The sequence below is a fragment of the Dreissena polymorpha genome, chromosome 5, assembly GCF_020536995.1.
Source record: "Dreissena polymorpha isolate Duluth1 chromosome 5, UMN_Dpol_1.0, whole genome shotgun sequence".
NCBI lineage: Eukaryota > Metazoa > Mollusca > Bivalvia > Myida > Dreissenidae > Dreissena > Dreissena polymorpha.
The window spans coordinates 12,108,818-12,127,442 of NC_068359.1; the positions used below are offsets into that span (position 1 = coordinate 12,108,818).

The window sequence follows — 18,625 nt, forward strand, 5'->3', positions numbered from 1 at the left end:
CTCTTAGATATGGCTTGAAAATGCCTTCCTTGTGATGTTAAAATAGAGATAGAATAAGGTCAACTAGCTAAGATGGTAAAGCACTGGGCAAAAAATCAAATAACCCAGGTATGATCACCTGCCCGCCACAAAACTTGTGAGGTGATTCGTGCAGTTGTCAGTTTCTGGCATAAGTATGTACACTGAGAACTGGTAAACTAGCTAACCCATGTGAACTGTGAAAGGACGTCTGTTGACATTGAAAAAACAACAACAACAACAAATAAACCAGTAAAGCATACAGTTTATGCCACAATGATATGAAGGACTAAGTTTGAATATCAGTGAGAGAAAATGCTTTTCTTTTCATGTAATTTAATATTTGCACACTGCGGCACTAGTGCCAATATATTAAAAACTTTTATATTTGATATTTGCTCAGAAGCATTGAGTATTTACTTCATCAACTTTTCAGTCTGAATATATGGCATGTGTCAGTGTTACTCGGCTGCTTTGTGCTACAATGGATAGACAGGAAATTATTTTGACATGCTTAAAGGTTGACAAGTTAGATATAGACATGGGAAAATATTTAGTTAACTCTTTCAGTGCTGGAACCGAATTTTGAAGGCCTTTGCAAACAGTTTGGATCCAGATGAGATGCCACAGAACGTCTGACATCAAGATCCAAACTATTTGCTATTCTGATAGTATTCTTTAAAAAAAACCCAAAGAAAATGCTTATTTTAGAAATTCAGCAGACAACATTTTAGCAGACGACAAATTTTCCAGCATGCAAAGGATTAACCTCAGAAACCAGAGTCAGATTTGTGTGGTTCAAAGACTACATTATATTTAATTATCACCATGTTGTGATGCCATTGTTTGGCAGTTTTACATTCTGGTTACATTTTACTCATTGGCAGTGCTTTAAATATGACATATACAAGAAGTAGCCATCTACCTATAAGTTTTCTTGGCATCTGTATGATATAATTGGAAATGGTTATTGGCTCGCAATTCTTTACAACAGTTTTAAGAAAGCATGTTCACCCTGTCGAGTTCTATTGTTGGGTGCTGTGTCTGTATAAACCATCCAAATATAAGATTTCAGTCCAAGAATGAAGAATAAATTATTATTCTTAAAAATGTAATGTTTTAGAAGAATATTCTAAAAAATGTAATGTTCAGTGAAAAATATTCATAAAAATGTAAAGTTCTAGAAGAATATTCTTAAAAATGTAATATTCTTGAAAAATATTCATGAAAATGTTCTGTTCTAGACGAATATTCTTAAAAATGTAATGTTCTAGAAGAATATTTATACAATTGTAATGTTCTAGAAGATTATAAAACTGTAATGTTCTAGAAGAATATTCTTCAAGTGAATGTTCCAGCAAAATAATCTTAAAAATGAAATGTTGAAGAAGAATTGTATTTTCAATGTTACCAATGGCATTCAACACCTATAATAACATAATAACTAGTTTTATAGAACAGTTTGTTAATGTCAATTTAGCGCCTTTGTTAACCTGAATTTTTAAAACTTTTACAAAACAAGAAAATATACTTCAGTCTATTCTTTATTCTGAAGTCAAAAAATCAGTTGCTGAATACAGACGTTGAGCTTAAGGTCAACGTCACACTGTGATTTAAAATAAATACCATGTGAATCTTGTCTACAGACATATATTCTTCCAGGTAGTGAAAATTACCATTTTCACAGTGTATTTTTCCAACCCATCTGGTATTCCGGCATGAAAATATTTTTTTAACCAAGTTTTGCAAAGGAAAAAACTGGTTATTAGATTGGCGAAAGTCGGCGGGCGGGTAGGCGTGTGGGCCGGCGGGCGGGCGGAACAAGCTTGTCCGGGCCTTAACTTTGTCATTTATAGTGAGATTTTAAAATCATTTGTCACATTTGTTCACCATCATCTAAGACAGTGTGTCGCGCGAAAGAATTACGTCGATATCTCCAAGGTCAAGGTCACACTTTGAGTTCAAAGGTCAAAAATGGCCATAAATGAGTTGTCCGGGATATTACTATGTCATTCATTGTGAGATTTTAAAATCATTTGGCACATTTGTTCACCATCATTGGACGGTGTGTCGCACGAAAGAATTACGTCAATATCTCCAAGGTCAAGGTCGCCACGACTAAAAATATATTTATTTTGAAACAAAGGGTATTAATTTTAAACAATCAGTTCAGTTTGACTTGTCTCCCTTTATCAGACTTTTTTCTAATTGAAAACCTGGTTTTGTGACAATTTTGTCCCTTGTTCAAGTATTTTTTTCTCAAGGCTAATTACAATTTCACCTATAGATTTTTCCAACTTGCAGGCTGAAGAACTGAATACGATCATCGGCAATGCGTTTAAGATGGCATACGCCAAACAGAAGACGAGCCAGCAGCCGACATTCAACGAGCTTATAGAGCGTCAGCTGGCCGAGCAGCGCGCCAAGTTTGACTCATACCAGGAGCAGGCCTCGCGCGCGCTCGCGCAGCGACTCAATGAGATCGCTACTCCCACTGCGGCTCAGCGCATGGAGATGCGGCGCCAGTCAAGCGCTGATGACCTTTTGACCTCTGGGCCGAGTACACCAGCGACGTCTGAGAAGGACTATATTTTGGAGAAAACCAAAGTTTGGGTGGGTAATGTGTTAGGAAAATGACATGCTTGATAATTTATAATGTGTTGCATGTTAAATGAAAATAGTTTAATTGTTATATTCTTTATTATTTAAAGAACAATTCTTTAATGCATGAAGGATTGTATGTAAGGGAATTTAAAGTTATCAATTGACAACTGGAAACACCGAGTGTTGCAGTATGGAAATGAATTCCAGATTTCAGATACCTTAAAGGAGTTAAGCCATCAAATTTTGGGCAACTCGTAAACCATTACCAGCTTTTCTGTAACAGTCAGTCGACATGTGCCCTTTTGATGGTTTAACATTTTTGTGCCCCCGGTAGGGTGGCATATAGCAGTTGAACTGTCCATCAGTCAGTCAGTCATTCAGTATGTCAGTCTGTCCGTCCGTCCGAAAAAAACCTTTAATGTTTGCCATAACTTTTGCAATATTGAAGATAGCAACTTGATATTTGGCATGCATGTGTATCTCATGAAGCTGCACATTTTGAGTGGTGAAAGGTCAAGGTCATCCTTCAAGGTCAAAGGTCAAAAAACAAAATCCAAGGGAAGTAACAAGCCTTTAAAGGAGATAATTTCTATTTTATATCATTTGGCAGGTACAGATCAATTTCACAAGGGAAGTAATATTTTTTTAAAGGATATAATTTTAAGGTCACGGTCTTCCTTAAAAGTCAAAGTCAAAAAATACAATCCAAGGGAAGTAATAAGCTATACAAGGGAGATATTTTCTAAACCTGCCAAATGATATATTGAAATTTTATTTCAAAGCGGCGCAATAGGGGGCATTGTGTTTCTGACAAACACATCTCTTGATATTTTTGTCTTTGTATTTTTATTTTCAGCTGAAACTAAAAGAACTTATCTGCATTTGGCCGTTCTTAACAGTAAAGTCTATGTTTATCTTGCTTTTCTCAAGTCAGCTTCAATGTGTCATTACTTGCTGTTGTGCTGTGCATAATGTTAAACAAAAGCCCCAAACAGTGTTTTCCTTTCTGTCACAAGCACATTCTATTTAGACATCCAGTCTTGAACCTGTTTTTATGTAGTCTGTTATCTGTAATTGTTAATGATCAGCCAGTTATTTCTCTTTTCCACTGTGTTGTTTAATTGTTCATATTCAGTCTTTGTCTTGTGTTTACAAATGTTGTCTTTGTGTTCATAGCCAGTCTGTAGTCTGTAGGTGTCCATCAGTTGTCTGTAATCTTTGTAATAACGAGTCTGTAGTCCGTTCATGCACAGGATTTTTGTGCTTGGGCATGAACAGTCTGTAGTCTGTACATTTTTATGAACTATGTAGTCCTTGATGCAAACAAATATCTTAAATTAAAATAATAAAATACTTTACCTGTAAATTATAATTGCCTTAGGGTTTTCCAGTTTTCAAGGGCCAATTAAGGTGACTACTAGGAGATGTTTGGACGTTTCTGAGTAAATCCTCCATAAATTGGAGCTGGCCATCTTGGTTCAAATATTATTTTCAAATTCAGAGTATTTGTTAATAATCCTATGTGTTTTTTTCAGGTACCCTTTCCGAATCATTTAGATTGACATTTCAAAACAAGTTGAACTTATTAGTAATCCCTTTCAGATCACTCTTCCACTGTATCAACAGTAATGGATTTTACGGCACATGCATCTTTATGTTCACCTTGTTTATGATGTTTACGGAACATGCATCTTTATGTTCACCTTGTTTATGATGTTTCTATGTTGTGTGACAGTTACCATTTGTTGCTGCTTTTCTTATGATGACTCAAATTGTGACAGTCAATTAAGTGCAGGGCTCGGCCGTGAGGGCGACGTGGGCGACATCTTCGCCCGGGACATAATAATGTCGCCCTTAAAGTACATGAAGGAGAAATTGACTTCGCCTTCTTTTTTTTACAACATCAACGTTTTTTTCTCTCCACTTTTTCATCTAAAAATTCTCTATTTTCACATGTCATAAAGTCACCGATGACGCTTGTTATGTTATCAGTTTATTATCACAGCAAGATCGACTGCTGTGAAAGCTTATCCAGGCAACTAGCATACATGGGCATTCACTCCAAACAATAACGGTTTAGATCAAAAGATCATAGCGAGTGTCATTTTGCCGACAGTTTGGATAGTTCTCTTTTCTGCAAGCCCAATTAGTACACGCCTTGCAGGCGGAGTTAAGTGGTACATTAACATCCATAGTTACCAATGAGAACGCGCGCATTGTATATACATATGCAGTAGTTTACCTGAGCGATAAAATGACGTCGTTATAGACATGTATTTACGCTCAAAAAAGTTTACACGCGCAACACATTCCCAACAGTAAATATGAATACGATTTATTTTAGTATGTTCTACTGTTTACTTGTTTCAAAACTCATTAACACTTATTATCCAGTCGATGTGCAATTTATTTTGTCAGACATTAATTCATAACCATATAAACGAAAACTAACAACCCACCCGTGCAAACTGTAGTGCTAATTTCCATAATTTTATCTACCGTATCCATACGTAAACGACTTTATTTTATATCCCGCAACCTCTTTGCGCGTGCTGTAAGTTGTCTAATGATTACGTGATTATTGATTGACCATTCGATAATTACAGGTTTTTGGCAGAAAAAAAGTCGGAAAACTTATTAAAGAAAAACAAAATTGATCAAAGGTCTATTAATTACGTAGATACACTACTGTAAAAGTCCAGCGATTTTTGTCAGTTTGTTAATCCACCGATAATTACGAGTAACGCCCATCTTATATAAACTGGAATCACAGTTCATTTTTATACTAACAAGTCCTAATACTACACAATAGACATTGAGAAAACACATTTCCTCGATTAGATATAAATTATCCGAGTAGAATAAAATTGCTACGTCATGACTCATGACCTTCGACATTGCAAATGGCAGATGTATTGTAACATTAAACCCGCGTTCAATTCAAAGCTGGCGATTCAAATTACAAGTAATGGTGATTCAATAATGGAGAAAGCATTTACTGGATTTAACAAACATGTACGTGTAATAAGGTTTGTTAAACCAGATAACAACAAGGAAAATTTGGATTATTAAATGAAACAGGTAAGGCATTCTCAAGTGTACATATTTCTGATATGTATACAATTCGGATAAACAGTAATAGATATACTATATGTCCCATGCATTAAGATTGTGTTTTGTTAAGACTCGTTTTTTACCACAATTTGGTGATTTCATGACGCGAAGAATTTCCAATGGCATTGGTACCGGACCTGTTCCCAATTAGGTGAAAAAAATCATTGACTAATAATCATGTACATTATGTAAGGGTTTAGATTGTCATTGCCTTATTAAAGTACTGTTTATTTTTATGATGCACATGGAAATCACAAGTTTTATTTGTATGAATTGATTTATGTGACTTAATATGAAAGGATTTATTGAATTTGAAAATAGTATTTGTTTGTCATTGATGATGATACTAAGGCTTGGTGTAATGAGGGGTATAAAACAAGCGAAAATTTTATTAAACGCCGAACAGAAATCACTTCTCCTTCTAGTGGCCTCACTTCTCCCTAATTTCAGCCTAGGGAGAAGTCACTTCTCCCTCAAGTTTGAACCTAGGCTGAGCCCTGTAAGTGGTAATGCCTGTTAGTAGGGCCAGTAGCAGTCCAAACAAATTGTGTTTAAAATCCACGAAAATATTAATTGAAATCTTAAATGGAGCAAGAATGTTGGTTGTCCCAAGTACTACACATTAATAAGAAAATGTTCCGGGTATCAAACATCCTAGATATAACTAATGATTATGTGAAAATAATCAAAAGCATTAAATTAAAAGAAAATGGGTTTGCTTTCAGTGAAATAATTAGCGTAGTAAAGTTTGAAAAAAATTGTGAGGGCAAACACAATATTTAGATTTTCCAACTTAACTGAAGAGATAATACCACGGTAATTTCCCTGAATCAAAATTATCCATTATAATGCCCCTCTTTGAAGAAGAAGGGGTATATTATTTTTCTCTCTGTCTGTTGGTAGACCTGTCGGTTGACCAGTCTGAATGTCGGTAGACCAGTTTGTTTCTGATCAATAACTCATCAATAAATTTACCAATTTGCTTGATACTTCAAATGTGCATCGGCCTTGGACAGTTGATGACCCCTAATGAAATTGGGGTCACTAGGTCAAAGGTCAAGGTCACTATCACACTAAGTGTGAAAATCATTTCCGATCAATAAATCCTAAACCAATTGACTGATTGGCTCGATACTTAATATGTGCATTGGCCTTGGACAGTAGATGACCCATATTGAAATTGAGGTCACTAGGTCAAAGGTCAAGGTCACTGTTACACACTGAGTGTGAAATCATTTCTGATCAATAACTCGTCAACTGATTCACCGATTGGCTTAATACTTTTCATGTGCATTGGCCTTGGACAGAAGATGACCCCTATGGATATTGGGGTCACTAGGTCAAAGGTCATGATCACTGTCACAATAAGTGTGAAAAGCGTTTCCGATCAATGACTCGTCAACGAATCAACGGATCAGCTTGATACATCCCATGTACATTGGCCTTGGAGAGTAGATGACCCCTATCAAAATTGGGGTCACTAGTTCAAAGATCAAGGTTACTGTCTTAATAGGTGTGAAAATTGTTTCCGATCTATAACTCATCAACAAATTGACTGATTGGCTTGCTTCTTCACATGCCCATTGGCCATGGACAGTAAATGACCCCTTTTAAAATTGGGGTCACTAGTTTAAAGCCCTGTTTGGAGGGGCAGATGTCTCTGACTGCAGAACACTTGTTTATATCATAGAAAATTAAAGCACATGGATGCATTTACAAGCTGGTTTGCAGCAAAATTGGACAAACAACCTTGTGATCAATATAAGCTCAAGTCATCAATCCCTGGACTAGTATCATAAACATACTTAAGTCAATATTTCTAACTTAACATTTAGTTTTTTTCTCACTTGAGATGATGTTGACCATCATCCTTAAATAACTATTCACAGATGTTTTGTTGAGTTTCGAGTATGACTCAACCGTGAGTTTGATGAAGAATATGTGGTTATTTGTATAGCTTATATAATGGATATGAGATGTTTGTAAGCTGAGCAGCAGTCACGATACTCAGCTGAGTTGAAACTCAGATCTCAACCTCTGAGGTTAGCGAACAGTTGAGAATGTGCATGATACTGGGCCCTGCACTGGTACATGATACTGGGCCCTGCACTGGTACATGATACTGGGCCCTGCACTGGTACATGATACTGGGCCCTGCACTGGTACATGATACTGGGCCCTGCACTGGTACATGATACTGGGCCCTGCACTGGTACATGATACTGGGCCCTGCACTGGTACATGATACTGGGCCCTGCACTGGTATATTTTGAACTGGGCATGCTTAGCTTTTCAATAAATACATATATAAGTGGTCTGGTGACATTTTCTTGGATGTAAGTACTTATATAAGAATTTTGGCTTGCTTGGGCGAACAGCTAAATTGGGATGACTTAAAATCTTAGACATGAAGAAAGGTGGAGCATCGATATTTTGTTCACCTGCTATTGAATTGCACCTGGCATATGCCCTTATGTCATTATGTTTGACCATAATTTGTGCGTGATTTTAAATAACCACAATTGTCTGTTTGGCGTTCGTGCAATCTTCTTCCCTGTCATTCTGTTGTTTGCTCCTCATTTCTTCCTTGTGGCACTTGTTTTGTTTTCACAAAACCAAGTCTGTCTGTGCCGATGTATGAACATTGTAAAATGTGGTTTTTGACATGAGGTCAATTTGTTATCTTAAATGTTCTTACATTTCTGAACTGTTGTGTACACAAACATCAAAATAGTTCATTCAATATTTTCAAGCATGACTTAAAAAAATATGTAAATTTCATCTAATTGCATCAAATTTGTCTGTATGGTACACCATGAAGCTTCAGAAACTGTATCAGGGGCAAGTTCTCTTGCTTATCCACTATGTTTATAACAGAATACCATCTCTTATCCCTTTCCCACTTAAAAGCAAAGTGAAAATGGTGATGTGCAAACAGCATAAACCAGAACAGCCTGTGAGTAACTGGCAGTCTGTTCAGGCTTTATGCTGTTTGCTGCTCATCAGTACATGTATCTAAGGTTTTGAAATGAAGCCTTAAAACGTTAATCTAGTAAGACAGGTCTTAAATTAAATATAACTTTCTTAGGGACTACAAATGCATGAAAAATATGTATCTAAGTGGTAAATGGTTAACATACAATAATAAAAACTGGGATCACTGCCTTGGATCCATCAACTAAAAGCATTGGTACATGATACTGGGCCCTGCACTGGTACATGATACTGGGCCCTGCACTGGTACATGATACTGGGCCCTGCACTGGTACATGATACTGGGCCCTGCACTGGTACATGATACTGGGCCCTGCACTGGTACATGATACTGGGCCCTGCACTGGTATATTTCAAATGGTTTGAGGACTCACCTTACACATACCCTAGAATTATAGCAATGAAGTGCATCATTTGAGTATTTTTTCTGTTCTTTTACTAATTAAAAACAATTCTCCTTCTTCTTTAGTTGTTGATTATTGCAAATTTTTATGATTTTACCTCATTTCAGCTGATTTCCTCCATTAAGTTGTCCAACTAATTTTACAAATAGTTATTAATTTTGCGGGATCTACATGTGTATATAGAAATGAAGAGTTAAGCTGAACCTTGTAAGGGGGGGGGGGGGGTCATTTTACTCTCCTTGGGTGGTTCTTAAATCACACCACTGCTGTAGCTTTAACAATATTTATAATAATATTTATAAAATATATTCTGAGGTTCTGCTGTTCTTATTATTAGTTCTACAGAAACATACAAAAAGCAGCTGCATATGAATCACTGTTAGCTACATTAAATACACTTATATAACATAAGTGGTCCCCAAGTATTCTTTAACATGCTGTAATGATGAGCAATTGCAGTTTTTGACAAATCCAAGAGCTTGGATACATGGTGATTACCCATAAGTTTTTGTAATGCAGACTAGGAAAGGTAACACATGTTAGCGTGCTTGTGAATTATCTAGTGAGAGTTGTGCACCTTGTTGGTGCTCCATACTTATGTAAATGGGGGTAAATGTTGTGCACATACTCCTGAAAGTTGAAGTTAATTTACAAAAAAACAAAACAAGATGCATAATTGTGTTTTATAATAATAACCCATACACAAATAGCAACATTATTTGTATACAAGAAGGATTCAATTGAAATAATACTTCAGAGGAGCTATCAACTTGAATTGTTAAATATGAAGCAACTGCACAGGTCAAATGACTTGTTTAAACTTCTACCTTCGACAGTTTTTCTGGCACTTATGTATTCAAATATCAGATTTGGTGTGCATAAATCAATGCTCAATCCAAGTCAATTAAATTTTTTCTGTATATGTAAACACAAAATAATGTTTTCTTCCAGTATGTCTCAACTGACCCTCGCTCTCGGAAAACTGTGCTTAATTGATGTGGGTAAACTGTTAGCCCAGATTAGCCTGTGCAGTCTGCACAGGCTAATCAGGGCAGACATTCTACACGTGTTTAGTATTTTTCATTTAAAGGAAGTCTCTTCTAAGCTAACATCTAGTTAAAGCCAACTGCACAGGCTAATTTGGCAATTTATATACATGCCCCAAAAAAAGAGCAAGGTTTATATATTTGTGCTTAATTTACCCGCGTTCCCGCCTTAGAAGTATGGTCCTCTGCCATGTATTTACAGGCCAAGCATGCGGCTGACAAGGTCCAGCACTGGTCTCCAGCAAAACATTTCCCCATCCAAAGTGATGCCCCTACATTCAGCAGTTCCTCAAGGGTATCAAACCACCAACAGCAGACAGCTTCATCATCAACAGCGACAGCATCGCCACAACATAGCAATGCACTGAGACGATCAGACCCCTCCTATTCCATGACAAAACGCAACTCCAATCCTGTTCAGCTGACGCCAACAAAACAGAGTGCGTCAACCTCACCGAAGAGAAACTCCACTCCACCCCTGTCATCGCTGCACAATTTTCAAGTGGTGACGATTCGGGAATCGTTGGAAAATAATGTGAACAATTCCAACAGGTTCAAAGGGTCACCGGTGACGGCCCTGAAAGATGAGATTGATAGGAGGTTTTCTACGAGTGGAGGCCTAGGGAATCTTGGGACCCTTGATTCGGGGCTGGGGTGGGGTCTTCTTGATCAGCTGGATGGTGGGTCCCAGCACACATCACCTCAGCATCAGCATCACTATGGCAACATGGACCTGGTAAGTGGCACACTTTTTATGCCCAGGTAGCATTTGAACTGTCTGTCTGTACGTCCGTCTGTCCGTCCGTCAGTCCGTCCAAAAACTTTAACATTGGCCATAACTTTTGCAATATTGAAGATAGCAACTTGATATTTGGCATTCATGTGTATCTCATGGAGCTGCACATTTTGAGTGGTGAAAGGTCAAGGTCATCCTTCAAGGTCAAAAGTACAAAAATACAATCCAAGGGAAGTAATAAGCTTTAAAAGGGAGATAATTTCTAAACCTGCCAAATGATATATTGAACTTTAATTTTCAAAGCGGCGCAATACGGGGCATTGTGTTTCAGGTCGAGCTACAAAGACCTGGTGAAGAGGCCAGTAGGACCTGTAAATAAACTCTGATACACACACACGGGCATTGTGTTTCTGACAAACACATCTCTTGTCATGGTCATGTATTAAAGGGACCTTTTCAAGTTTTGGTAAATTGACAAAATAAAAACAAATGTTTCAGATTCCCAAATTTTTGTTGTAGTTATGATATTTGTGAGGAAAAAGTAATTCTGAACATATACCATGCTTTAAAATATCCAATATGCATCTTTTTACGATTTAAAAGCCTGAAAATTATAAAGCGTTACAACGCCAAACGATTGAATAATTTGGAGAATTCTGTTTGTGTAGTTATATTTTGTGACACTACGAGGATTGCTTATAAAGTATAAAACACTTTATGTGCATGGATGGCCGAGTGGTCTTTGCGTTAGACTTGTACTCCAGAGGACCTTTTCAATAAACATCGTAATACACATTTACGATACGATACATTTTTCGAAGATACATTATTGCTTAAGTCCATATCATATGATTATACATTTTCAGTACTTAATTAATTACATTGGCATCTCAAGCGCCGTATATATTTGATGAGCTTGGAGAACTAGTTCCTGTACTTAAAAAGATTACAAATTTCTCGCGTAAGTAAAAATTGTTGTACGATCGTTTATGAAACGGCCCCCAGGGTCGTAGTCAGTGGTTTAAGAACAGTTTAGGGTTAATTTTTTTATTTCTTTAATTTTATTATTGTTTTTATGCTCCTCTTCGAAGAAGAGAGGGTATATTGTTTTACAAATGTCGGTCCGTCCGTCCGTCCGTATTTCCGTCCACCAGATGGTTTCCGGATGATAACTCAAGAACGCTTAGGCCTAGGATCATGAAACTTCATAGGTACATTGATCATGACTCGCCGATGACCCCTATTGATTTTGAGGTCACTTGGTCAAAGGTCAATGTCACGGTGACTCTACTTAGTAAAATGGTTTCCGGATGATAACTCAAGAACGCTTACGCCTAGGATCATGAAACTTCATAGGTACATTGATCATGACTTGCAGATGAACCCAATTGATTTTCAGGTCACTAGGTCAAAGGTCAAGGTCACGGTGAACCAAAGGTCAAGCTCACAGTGCCAAAAAACGTATTCACACAATGGCTGCCACTACAACTGACAACCTATATGGGGGGCATGCATGTTTTACAAGCAGCCCTTGTTTACTGGAGCTGTTTAGATCTAATCTCTACATTTATCAATATAAAGCATTTAACGACAAACTTCAACACATGACCAAATCTGTGAAAAGGTCCCTTTAATGGCCAGTTTGGAGGTGAAATTCGGAGCCATTCAGTTGAAGCAAACAAATTGCAATTTTCTATGCCTAAATTGGAAGATGAGGGGCTGTATTGCTTTGCACCTGTCCGTAAGTAGGTAGGTTAGGTCAGTAGACCATTAATTTTGTCACACGACATGGAGAGAATCCTTTGACCCACAACCATAAAGATTTGTATGATGGTTATTTGCGAAGTCATGAAGACGTCTTTAAATTTTTGTGGTCAATATGTCAAAAGGTCAAGGTCACAGGGGCTTGTCACTATGAATTGTTTTTGCACAAGATTTTAAGAATGAACTTAACTATGATTTTTTAAATAAGTATAATTGTTAATGGGTAGAAAGGAATATCAAATTTTTATGCTCCCCGAAATTTTTCGAGGAGCATATAGTTGCCAGTTTGAAGTTCCTTACTTCCCTCCTTCCTTCCATCACACTTTTGTTACAGTTTCTCATAGCACCTTCAATATTTTACCGATCTCTTACATACTTGGCATGTAGGTACCTTGCATGGACCTCTACCTTTTGATGAGGTTTGAGGTCACTTGGGTCATTGGGGTCAAGGTCACCGAGGCTAATAATAGATTTTTCCGTCACAATATTGTTACTGTTTCTCAAAGCGCCTTCAATATTTTACTGTGTTCTCTTACATATTTGGCAGGTAGGTACCTTGCATGGACCTCTACCTTTTGATGAGGTTTGAGGTCACTGGGGTCAAGGTCAAGGTTACCAAAGCTAAAAATAGATTGTTCCATCACAATTTTGATACAGTTTCTCATAGCACCTTCAATATTTTTCCTATCTCTTACATATTTGGCATGAAGGTACCTTTCATGGACCTCTACCTTTTGATGAGGTTTGAGGTCACTAGGGTGAAGTACAAGGTCAACCAGGCTAATAATAGTTTATTCCATCACTATTTTGTTACAGTTTCTCAGTTTCTCAGCGCCTTCAATATTTTGCCGTTTTCTTACATGTTTGTCATGTGGGCACCTTGCATGGACCTCTACCTTTTGATGAAGTAACTGAGGTCAAGGTCAAGGTCACAGAGGCAAAAAATAGATTTTTCTGTCACAATTTTGTTACAGTTTCTCATAGCGCCTTCAATTATTTACCTATCTCTTACATATTGGGCATGTAGGTACCTTGCATGGACCTCTACCTTTTGATGAGGTTTGAGGTCACTGGGGTCGAGGTCAAGGTCACCGAGGCTAATAATTGTTTTTTTTTAGGTGTTTATTAACACATAGATTGACAAAGCGCATCATTGGGGAGCATCCATCAGCTTCACTGATATTCTTGTTTTTAAGGTAATCAGGTTAAAGATCTTGCTATAGGGGATGTGACAGGATTTTTTTTTTCTGAACAGGATTTTCAAAATGCTTTTGACTTTATCATGCATATTGGTATTGTGGTTACATGGGAGGAAAAGAAGACCCATTTTGAAAGGAAATGTGATGAGATTGTATCAAGAAATTGTTTTCTGGAAAAAGGCCCAACTAAAGTATCCACTTTGATGAAAAAAGTATTGGAAGTTTTCTTTGCATGGTAATAAACATTTATGTGTGTTTTTACATAATCAGGATTGATATTATAATTACTTGTTGATTTCATTTAATGGCTTATTCATTAAAATACTGTTTGTAGTATTTTTCATTTAATATATCTATTGATTACCATCAAAGGTACTGAATTTGATTAAGTATAGGGCCTCGTTGGTTTGTATCATAAAACAATGTTGATCAAGATTTGTTATTATTGATCTGATCCATACAGAGCTTGACCCCAAGCCCATTGAGGATGCAGAACCGTCCCCTACCTGCCATCCCCGCTGATCCGCTGTCCGTGGACTTCGTGGACCATCGCGCCAGTCCGAAGCTCCGTAACTGGACCAGCATAGATGATGAGATTATTCAAAACCAGTCTAGATCCTCCGGGCAGTCTAGACTCAGAGACAGTCCAAAACGGCGACCGCAAAGACCACGAAGTGAGGTGATCTTTGACTCGAAGTTTACGGCTATTTCCGAGAACGGGTTCGACCAGACTGGTGTGTATATATATGGCTATAAGCCACACAGTGATACTTTTCAGAACGGCTCAGACCAGTATAATTTCGGTCAAAGTAATGCGCACAATACTCAAAGAACCAGCCCACACATTTCGCCTCATAAGATGCCTATGCAAGGGAACCAGCAAAGGGAGACAACTGTGCAGTATTCAGTTAGGAAAGACAACTGTGACAAGGCTTGTTCCTCCCCCAAGGAAGGCTATTCGGTGCATTCAGGGTATGACAACATGCGCAGTGTGACAAATGGGAAGGTCTCCTCTCCCCTACACTTTCAGAATCACACCACTGGTGAGCCAGTAGAAGGAGTTTGTAGCACACCGAAGAAGGAGAAGAGAAGTGGGTAGGTATAGGGCTTCCATTCATAAGGGGTCAACTAAGGGAAATGTCTTTAAAATCCTTGAAATTTCTTAATGTTTATGGCTATTACATGTTGAGGTATTTTTACATTAAAATGATTTATTATTTATTTAAAAAATAGATATTGATAAAAGAATAATAATTATAATTATTCAATCATTTTGTAAGCAGACAATATTTCATTTCAAATAGAACATTTTATCTGAAAATGTGTTCAAGTATAACTTGTGCTAAGATTTTCCCAAGGGGATTTGGGAGAGCATAGAATTGGGCTTGCTCTGTGAAAATGGGGTTTAATGCATGTGCATTCTGTGTCGTCCCATATAAGCCTGTGCGCACTGGCTAATCAGGTACGGCACTTTCCGCTTCAATGGTATTTTTGTTTGCTAAAAGTCCCTTCTTAGCAAAAATCTAGTTGAGGAGGAAAGTGTCCTCCCTGATTAGCCTGTGCAAACTGCACAGGCTAATTTGAACGATACTTTTCGCACATGCATTAAACCCCCTTTTTCACAGAGCATGGCCCAATTAAAGTCCAAGGTTTCTTTAGTGAAATAAATAATCAGAGGCCTGGCTTTAAGATTTTAAGTGGAACAAGAAGAATACATAACCTTAAGGGGGATGAGAATTCCAGTTTTTAGTGTATGATAAGGTTAATTTGCTTTATGCAAACAATTATAAGTCCACTTTTAATACAGAAAAACATCACTAAGAATGTCTTTCTTGACATTTTACATAAAAGCCTATTTTCTATAGGTTTTCTATAAAGTTATTTCTTTTAATTATTGTGAGTAAATCCAAATAATTTCCTTTATGAATTGTTTTGTGAAGATTGTAGCAGCAAAAAATGTGAAGGTATACAAATACTGTAAGAACTGGTACACACACAATTTTAGAAAATGGAACATAAAATGCAACTTTCATTGATTAAATTACTGAGTCATCTTACATTATTACAATGTCAAAGAAAGGTAGTATTTCAAGTTAATTGTAAAATGAGTTGTGGAGATTGCAATCAGCTTTCACTGTTCGATTAATTGCTACTAATGTACAACAGAAGATAAAATCTGGCAATTACTGAAATATTTGATCCCATGTTTAATTAAAATTTGATGATTTGTATTCATTTTTTTAAAAGAACTCTCGTTTTGCAACTTTCTGCACGAACAGGAAATTTTAGACCAGTTATTTTTGATTAATTATGTTACTTGACCTTTCATTGAGTTCTTAAATTTCCTTATTAGTAATTTTATCACTTCTTTGTGTTTCATTATGATTTGACTCAATTTTCAGCTTTCAGTTAATTTTCATTTGGTTTAAATTTCATTTTCAACTTTTGACCATAAAAAATAGCACAAAACAATTTTAATTTTCAGAAGTAAATATGTAGGTTCCTCGCCTTTTTTACCTTCTATCAAACCAACAAAAAAGTTTGTTTATTAAATCAGTAAACAAAAGTTAACCTATTATATTCGTTTTAGTAAAAAATCAAATGTTGTTATTAAATATTGCTAGAGTGTTTTGTAGATTTGGCGAATTTAATTTCAGTTTAAACTAATGTGGACAAATTCAATTTGCATATTATCTTGTTTTAGAATTATACAAGTGGCAAAGTCATTTGTTTAAAAATGCTTACAAAGTCAATTTGCACATGATCTTGTTTTAGCATTATAAAAGTGGCATTCATTTGTTTAAAAAATATCTTTTTAAAAAGTAAGTACTATGAAAACATTGTAAAACAAATTGCATTGAATTTATTCTGTGAAACAGCATGTTTGAAGAAAGTGAAAATTGCCAAATAATTATCATCATGTGACTCAACCATCCTGATTATTGGAGCAGATTGCTATCTAAATAACTAACATTTTTGTTTTTTACATTGTTTATTCTGAAGTCAAAATTGTTTTGGATGTGACAGGTTGTGGCATTGTTCAATGATTGAAAACAAAGTATTGAACACGTAATGAGCAGGCTGCCTTATTGATTGTTTTTGTTCTCGTCAACAACTGAGTCATGGGAAAGAATGCAAAATTGGAATTGAATTTAACAAACATTATGCAAATTGTTTACTGGAGTGAGCAATGCTGACAGATTAATATGTTTTGTTTTAGCAGATACTGATTGGAGTACATTCCCCAAATCTCAAACATGCTGGGATTGAACATGTTTTTTGGCAAGATTAACTTTAAACTTGCATTGTTGCATTTTCTATATTTGTGTCAAGGCTTTACTGTCAAACCAATACTATTTATCAGTCACACATTCTCATGTGTCCTCACATCCACAAATTCAACATTTTAAAACAACAAAAGTAAGTTGGATGTCTTAAAATTGCTGACTTTAAACATTTCTTGGTCATTAAAAAGATTCATTATTTTAGGACTTAAAAGTTCTTCTGTAGTCTGAAGAAGCTGCAAAATCCCATGTAGTCATATGTGTTTATATGGCTTCAGAATGTTTCCTACAAGTGGAAACATTTCTTGGTTATTATATGAAATTTGTATGCCCCCAAAGGAGGGCATATAGTGATCGCACTGTCTGTCTGTCCATCTGTCCGTCTGTCTTTCCGTCACACTTTGCGTTTAGGTTTCGATAAATGCTCATAACTTCTATGTCGCTTCAGATGTAACCTTCATATTTGGTATGCATGTGTTTATTGACAAGGCCTTTCCATATGCACAAAAATTTTGACCCCTTTGACCTTGACCTTGAACTAAGGGTCCGCGTTTAGGTTTCAAAATCTGCATTTAGGTTTTGAAAAATGCTCATAACTTCTATGTCGCTTCAGATATAACCTTCATATTTGGTATGCATGTGTATATTGACAAGGCCTTTCCATAGGCACAAAAATTTTGACCCCTTTGACCTGAACCTTGAACTAAGGGTTCGCGTTTAGGTTTTGAAATCTGCGTTTAGGTTTCGAAAAATGCTCATAACTTCTTTCAAAGCGTTTTTCGGGGGCACATGTCATCCTATGGAGACAGCTCTTGTTTCTTATTTTATGACTTAAAAGTTCTTCTTCTGAAGTCTACATTGATATCATGTTGACTAAGGCTGAAAATCCCAAGTACTCATGTGTTTTTTGGCTTGAAAATGTCTCCTACAAGAGGAAACACATTTTTCAAATTGACAAGCGCTAATTCCATCACGTGAAAAGGCAAGGCGGATGTTAGTGACAGCAATTAAGTTATTTGCTGTTAGCTGTGGTTTGGGTTAGCCTGGATGACACGCAATTTGCAATTTGAAAAGCGAGGTATTGTTCAAGTTGATACCTTTTGTGATGCATTGGACTGGAGTACTAAGACATCATTCTGGATTGTTACCCGATATAGGTGGGGTAGAGCGAAGACATGTGTGACAGGGTGGTAGAGTGAGTCACCTAGGGATCGGGTATTAGCAACTTTGCTATCTCTGGCCGATGGGTGACTTCACATGTCTATTGTGATCAAGGATCATTGTAATCCTCTAATACCTAGCCCTGATCCAGTGTGGTAGCATACATGCCATACGTCCCGGATTGTCCGGGACAGTCCCGGAAATGAAGAACTTGTCCCGCTGTCCCGGAAATCTGTCAAATGTCCCGGAATTTACAAAATCCATATATACATGTACCTTTTTTTAGGCTTAACTGCACCTC

At 36.8% G+C, this 18,625-nt stretch overlaps 1 protein-coding gene across 1 annotated transcript in view; it reads left to right on the plus strand.

The window, feature by feature from the left end:
- Window positions 1–18,625, plus strand: part of LOC127882219 (uncharacterized) — a 112,072-nt gene that overhangs the window by 71,947 nt on the left and 21,500 nt on the right. Inside the window, exons 5-7 of the mRNA XM_052430733.1 lie at window positions 2,323–2,631; window positions 10,383–10,916; window positions 14,343–14,974. Of these exons, the coding sequence (XP_052286693.1) occupies window positions 2,323–2,631; window positions 10,383–10,916; window positions 14,343–14,974 (1,475 nt within the window). The remainder of the gene's footprint in view (window positions 1–2,322; window positions 2,632–10,382; window positions 10,917–14,342; window positions 14,975–18,625) is intronic.